Genomic DNA, 6875 nt, shown 5'->3' with positions numbered 1-6875 from the left:
GAAATGACAATACAAGTGACAAGAGCGTCATGGTTTATGCTTTGGATGCATTCCAATGTTTTAATCAATAACAAAGAAAATTTAGGGGGAAGAGCGAAATTATAAGGTAGAAGATCATGTAAGGCTAACTAATAAAGAAGTTACGCTTATTTCATGCCTTATTGTATTTGGTGTCATGCAGTCTTTAAGTTTGTAGGATTGTTTACTTGTTTGGTAGGAAGGATAGAAAATTTATAAATCTAATACTTAAATTACAAAGTAGGAAAGTGATCATGAATATTAAGGTAAAAGTATTATGGAGGTCCTTATATTATGAGTCGATTACATTTTGTTTTCTCTACTAAAAAAAATGGGCAAATTAGTCTCTATATATTAGATTAAAGAGCAAATTGGTCCTTTCTGTTAAAATTTGTATCTATTTATACGGTTAAAAATTGGTGTGGTTGTTAGAATAACCAAATAATGATATGTGATGTGCCATGCGTACCTTATGCTATTGTACATAGATCAATTTATAACAGTAGAAATGGATAAAATTTTTAACAAAATGACCAATTTACTCTTTGATCTAATGTACAATGACTAATTTACCATTTTTTGAGTAGAAGAAGTAAAACGCAATTTGACTCTTAATACAGATGTCTCATAGTATATTTACCTAAATATTAACTGTTTAATTAACAAATTTTCCATTTTCATTGCTTTTACTTCCTTGGTACTAAGCAACTATAGTGATTACTTATTGGTTTGTTTTGGACAACCAAAGGGTAGGACCATCCCAAAGGAATAGTTTGTGGTTAGTGTTGGACCTTAATCCTACTTTTTACGAGCATAATAACATTCTCCTTAAAATAAGCTAATGTAGACGAAGATATTGATTCAGTCCAAGTATTCTAATACTAATTAGTATAGTGGGTTGAACACTGAATTGTAAAACAAAAGCTTACCATAATTATCATTACCAAATTACTTGGAAGTCAAGGGTGAGGTTTGATTCACCTAAAAACCTGATCAAAGAATCCATCTGGACCATTACTTTGAGCACTTAAAAAGGCTATAAAAAAGGAATTGATGTTTGCTTGCATCTGATACTCATCACCAATATCGCATGTGGAGGGGTCATTCAGAAAATTTTAATATTAGGTGTCTTTGGGATGGAAAAAAGTTGGCAGTACCACGAACCCAAAACTTAGGGAACCGACTTAACCAACAAAGTGCCTTAGTCAAAACTTGATTTATTATTATATTAATTAAACTATTTATTTAGGGTAAATTAGAATGAATCTGATTTTTTCACTTAAAAGGAATATTTAATTATTAGTAAAAGTTTTTTATCATCAAATTGTAAAAAATTATAAAATGGTCACTCAATTATTTAATTTTGTCTTTATTGATCCGTAAAAATGGAAACATCCAAAAATCCAAAATAATTGGATGATAAAAAAGATAAAATTGAATAGTTGAGCGACCATTTTGTAACTTTTAATAATTTGATGTAGATACAAAAATAAAATACTTTGTTCATTATTAATATAATTTACTCCATTACTTCTGCTAATGTTGCCGTGGAGGCAAAGAATGTTGGGTTATGTATACTATGATAGGTATTGACATTTGATTTCAAGATTGTCCCCACGATTTTTATCTCTTAAGAAATCAATTTTAGATTAATTGATGCGTGAAAGGTTTTTTATTTTAGCAGTTGAGGGTTTTAATTGTGTTTTTTCTTAACTAGGATTATCATAATATCATTACTAAGGAAAGGTTAAAATATGGTATCAATCTTACTTTGATAAATTTTAAGATTTAATTCTTACCCTTAAAATGTTAAAAATCAAATACTCTTATTTTTCTTTATCTGAACATTTCAATTTAGTCATTAAAATTGTCAAAACTTAACAATTTTGAATTTTGATTAGGTTGTCTTCGTATTACATAATATATGATCAATAAAAAGCAAACGTGATAAGTTAACAAATTTTGACAAAACTGTTAACAACAATAATAATTGGACTAAAATTTTTAAATTAAAAAAGTAAAAAATTAAATTTTTAACTTTTTAAAATATATGAACTAAATCTCAAATTCTACGCAAATAAAGCTACCAACAACAAAATTTTAAAGATTATTCTTTAAGCTTTTCCCATTAAAGAAAAATGAAGACTCCATAAGGAAAAACAAACATGATGTATATTTTATAAAATGAGCAGAATCATTTGCCCTCTTAGACCATATAAGATTCTTACAATTGTCTACTTTGAGATATCACAATGGATGGTTCCCATGCAATAACCTAATTCTCAAAAGAAAGTGGGGACCGCCTATATGAGAAGACCCCATATTCACAAACCAGGACCATCGATTGTGCCCAAAACCCTGTTACTCCCACTCCCCCTAAGCTCCAACCCACCCTTTATATTCGTCGCTTTCTCTCTGAACTCTCCATCCTCTCATCTCAGTTTTATTTTCTCTTTCTTGTCCTCTGGATACGATCCTTAGTGCTCCATTTACTTCCTACCAATAGCTCCACGACATTGACATTTGCCACAACCCAAACTCTTTGACCTTTGCTTCTACATATATATCTTAAAGTTGACAAAAAGACAGGCATAAATCGATGGCTAAACAGATGCAGAAGACTAGCGTGTTCATTGAGCAAAGCCCTGGAGATTATGAGAACGGTGATATCCAAAAGAACTTGGATGATGATGGTCGACCCAAAAGAACCGGTAAAATAATAATTACTTTTTTTGCATGTTTTATATATGAAAATTTGATTTGACGTGGCTTGGTTTATTTATTTATTAATTTATTTTGATTTGAAAGGGACTTGGGTTACTGCAAGTGCTCATATTATCACTGCTGTGATTGGATCTGGAGTGCTATCTCTTGCATGGGCTATTGCACAGTTGGGATGGGTGGCTGGACCAGCAGTTCTCATGGCTTTCTCCTTCATCACCTACTTCACTTCTACCCTTCTTGCTGACTGCTATAGGGCTCCTGATCCTGTCCATGGAAAGAGAAACTATACCTACATGAATGTTGTTAGAGCTTACTTAGGTATATTATTTAATATATTATATCACCATTTCATCTTCATATTAATATACATACACAAAAATGATTTATAACTTACCACGTTTCATATAATTTGTACTGCTACCTCTTTAACCTGTTTTACAGTTCCAAGAAAGAAAATTACTTTTTCCCCATGTACATATTTCAATTCAATCCCGAAATCCAACTTGGTTTTTGTCAAGATGATTAATGAAACATCAAACCCAATGCTTCTTTATTGTGTGTGTATAAAAAAATTGTCTTTATTTTTTTTTCTCCAGGAGGAAGAAAAGTTCAGCTTTGTGGATTGGCTCAATATGCAAATCTTGTTGGAATAACCATTGGTTACACTATCACAGCATCAATTAGTATGGTGTAAGTACAAAGTCTAGAGAAAATGGATTTTGTGACTTTGAAGTTTGAAATCCAAAATACGAAAAAAGTATCATAGAGACCCTTGTACTATGAGTCGGAGTGAATTTTGTCCCATTTACTCAAAAAATGAGTAAATTAATCTCTATATATTAGATCAAAGAGAAAACTAGCCATTCGGTTAAAATTTTCACCCATATTTACGGTTAAAAATTGACCCCTCTATGTCGATATGAGGTACACGTGGCACGCCATGTGTAATTGCGTGATTATTCTATCAACCATGTCTATTGTTAATAGTAGAATTAGAAGAAAATTTGAACTGAAAAGATCGATTTGTTTTTTAATTTAACATATAGGAATTAATTTACTATTTTTTTTAGTGAAAAGGGGACAAAACTTTTACATTAAAACACTTATTTTTTTTTACTTAAGATTTATAGTCACAATAACTTGTTTATATGTATCAGTTAATTATTTCTTTTTTCTTAAAACAATAGTAAATTATCTTAATAAATATTAATTTTCTTACCTCTGTTGTAATCAGGGCTGTGAAAAGGTCCAATTGCTTCCACAAGCATGGACATCATGTGAAGTGCCAAACATCAAACTACCCATTCATGGTCATCTTTGCTTGTATCCAACTCGTTCTAAGCCAAATCCCAAACTTCGACAAGCTTTCATGGCTCTCCATTGTTGCTGCCATCATGTCTTTCGCTTATTCTTCCATTGGTCTAGGACTCTCCATAGCCAAAGTTGCAGGTACAATCATATATATCCACATATATATATAAAATAACAAAAACAAAATTCATTAAAAATGAAAATTCTTGTTTTTCAGTGGCTTAAATTCTAAAAGTCTTAAGTAATTGTTGTCTGGCATGAATTGTGACATCAAGGTGGGGAACATGTAAGGACATCCTTAACTGGTGTAACAGTAGGGGTTGATGTGTCGGGATCCGAAAAGGTTTGGAGGACCTTTCAAGCTATCGGTGACATTGCCTTTGCGTATGCTTACTCCACTGTCCTCATTGAGATTCAGGCAATTATATTTCCAACTTTACATTTACATACAAATATATGTGTACTACGTAGGTACAACAAACATATACATAATAGCATGTCGGCATGCAATAGTGGTAGCTAGTTCTCAAAAATAACTTCACGGGTTCTCTTTCATTGTCCTTGTTAATTAATTCTTACGTATATAGTAAAAAAGGTTTTAAAATCATTGCTGGTTAAGTATTACTATTTAGATTTTTTACCGCAAATGTAGTAAATAATGGTAAAAGAATAATGAAGGTTCTTATATTAAAAGTTAGATTACATTTTGCCCATTTAATTTAAAAAATGAATAAATTAGTTCTTGTACATTAGATTTAAGAGCAAGTTGGTATTTTCTGTTAAAATTTTCATTCATTTATACTGTTAAAACCTAACATGATTAACAGAAAACTAGACATTAGCACATTACGTGTCACATGTACCTTATGTTGACATATAAGGACCAAATGTTAACAATAAAAATGGATAAAAATTTCAATAGAATAATAAATTTACTCTTTGATTTAACATACTAATTTACTATTTTTTGAATAAAAAAATAAAATACAATCTTATTCTTAATATAAGGTATTTATGACACTTTTATCACTCAATAAATAATTATATTAAAAAAGGAAAACATAAAAGAAAATACAATGGATTTGAAAAGAAAACTGATAAAAAGAAAACTTGAAAATTGTTAGTGTTAGTGGTATTACCAAGATTCCTAAGGACCATAAATCTGGTGGACTATAATACTTCAGGACCATCTGTTTCTTTTTATAATGTGTTGTCAATTATCATGAATTTATTACCGACGGATTGTGACGTCCAATAGTTGGTGTTTTAACATCCAATTGTTTGTGTCCCATCTCTTAAAGAAAGAATCACTTTGCAAAGTGCAGCCTTAGGAATAATGCTCGCCATAGATAGTAACTATTTTCCTTTTATAAAAAGAAAAAAGAAAAAGCACTGTTGGTGATTAAGACAGACTAATCGTAGCAATAGCCATGCTTTTAGTCCTAAGAAATATCAACTTTATGATTTCAGGACACAATCAAATCGAGCCCACCAGAGAACAAATCTATGAAAAGAGCAAGTAGCATTGGTGTTTCGACAACCACTTTATTTTATGTACTTTGCGGTCTTATTGGATATGCAGCATTTGGCAACGATGCACCAGGGAATTTTCTTACAGGGTTTGGTTTCTATGAACCCTTTTGGCTGATTGACTTTGCCAACATCTGCATTGCCATCCATCTCATTGGTGCATACCAGGTTTTTGCACAACCCTTATTCGGGTTCGTGGAGGGTTGGTGTTCCAGGAACTGGCCTAATAGCAAGTTCATTACAAGTGAACATGCTGTTGATGTTCCATTCTATGGTATTTACTACCTCAACTTCTTCAGGTTGGTATGGAGGACGGCATACGTTATCATAACAGCCGTGGTAGCCATGATCTTTCCTTTCTTCAATGATTTCTTGGGTCTCATTGGAGCCGGCTCGTTTTGGCCGTTAACAGTCTACTTTCCCATCGAGATGCACATCGCGCAATCGAAAACGCCCAAATACTCATTCAGATGGATATGGCTAAAAATACTTAGCTGGGTTTGCTTGGTAGTTTCACTCATTGCTGCTGCTGGATCTGTTCAAGGACTGATCCAAAGCCTCAAGACATATAAACCCTTTCAAACTCAGGAATGAATGATCCTCTTTGCCTACACTTTACTTCTCTGAAAAATATGAAACACCGATCAATAAGTAAGAATTTGTAGAAGCTGTAATTTGTTACCTTTCCTAGGTATTTGAAACTCCAATTTGCTTGTAGCGTGTTACCTTGTGAATGACAATGTTAAGACAAAGTTTCTGCAATGTTCTTCATAGCATTAACAGTTTTTTAAAAATGACCGAAAACGGGGAAGGATAGAGCAAAGAGTTGAATGAACCACCACCGTGTCATCAACACGTTAAGCTTAATCAAAAAGAAAAGGTCCGAGAACACAGTGGAATACGATACAATGCTCCAAAATTTCAGTTCATAGAGTTCCTACAGGGTAGTACTTTTATTATCTTGATGGACAAAGACAAACAGTTATGTTAGTGACCTCTATCAAAGAATTCATACTCAGTAAGGTGTTTTAGTCCTTTACTTTAGGCGAATTAAGTCTAAATCACGTGCCACAATTTACAGGGAGAATTCTACTTTAATAGAAATTAAATTATATCCATTTATTCGGTTATTTAATGAATGTATTAAATTAAAAGTTAATCATTCTAAATTGATCATTCTTCTATCTATTAGCGTTACATAAAAATACATATAAAAATTATTGTCTCCATACTAAAGATTTGTATAATTAAGAAAAAAATCAAGAAAAAAAAATCATTTTGTCAAGTCTAAT

The 6875-nt window shown here is 31.8% G+C and overlaps 1 protein-coding gene across 1 annotated transcript; it reads left to right on the top strand.

Moving 5' to 3' along the window:
- Window positions 1–2180: 2180 nt before the first annotated feature.
- LOC107920930 (amino acid permease 6) lies at window positions 2181–6345 on the top strand. Its single transcript, XM_016850764.2, has 6 exons — window positions 2181–2729; window positions 2827–3060; window positions 3339–3432; window positions 3977–4191; window positions 4329–4471; window positions 5524–6345. Exons 1-6 carry the CDS (start codon window positions 2618–2620, stop codon window positions 6175–6177), a joined length of 1452 nt encoding a protein of 483 aa, XP_016706253.1. The 5' UTR covers window positions 2181–2617; the 3' UTR covers window positions 6178–6345.
- Window positions 6346–6875: the final 530 nt, after the last annotated feature.

This window comes from Gossypium hirsutum, chromosome D01 (genome assembly GCF_007990345.1).
Source record: "Gossypium hirsutum isolate 1008001.06 chromosome D01, Gossypium_hirsutum_v2.1, whole genome shotgun sequence".
Lineage (NCBI taxonomy): Eukaryota > Viridiplantae > Streptophyta > Magnoliopsida > Malvales > Malvaceae > Gossypium > Gossypium hirsutum.
Note: the sequence above shows the minus strand (reverse complement) of the source record. Positions and strands in the feature narration are given on the sequence as shown.

Excerpts from the sequence above, each read along its gene's own strand:
- LOC107920930 (XM_016850764.2), top strand. The coding sequence starts at position 2,618 with ATGGCTAAACAGATGCAGAAGACTAGCGTGTTCATTGAGCAAAGCCCT. Across the intron at positions 3,433-3,976 it reads ACAGCATCAATTAGTATGGT|GGCTGTGAAAAGGTCCAATT; the intron begins GTAAGTACAAAG and ends TGTTGTAATCAG. Across the intron at positions 4,472-5,523 it reads CTGTCCTCATTGAGATTCAG|GACACAATCAAATCGAGCCC; the intron begins GCAATTATATTT and ends TTATGATTTCAG.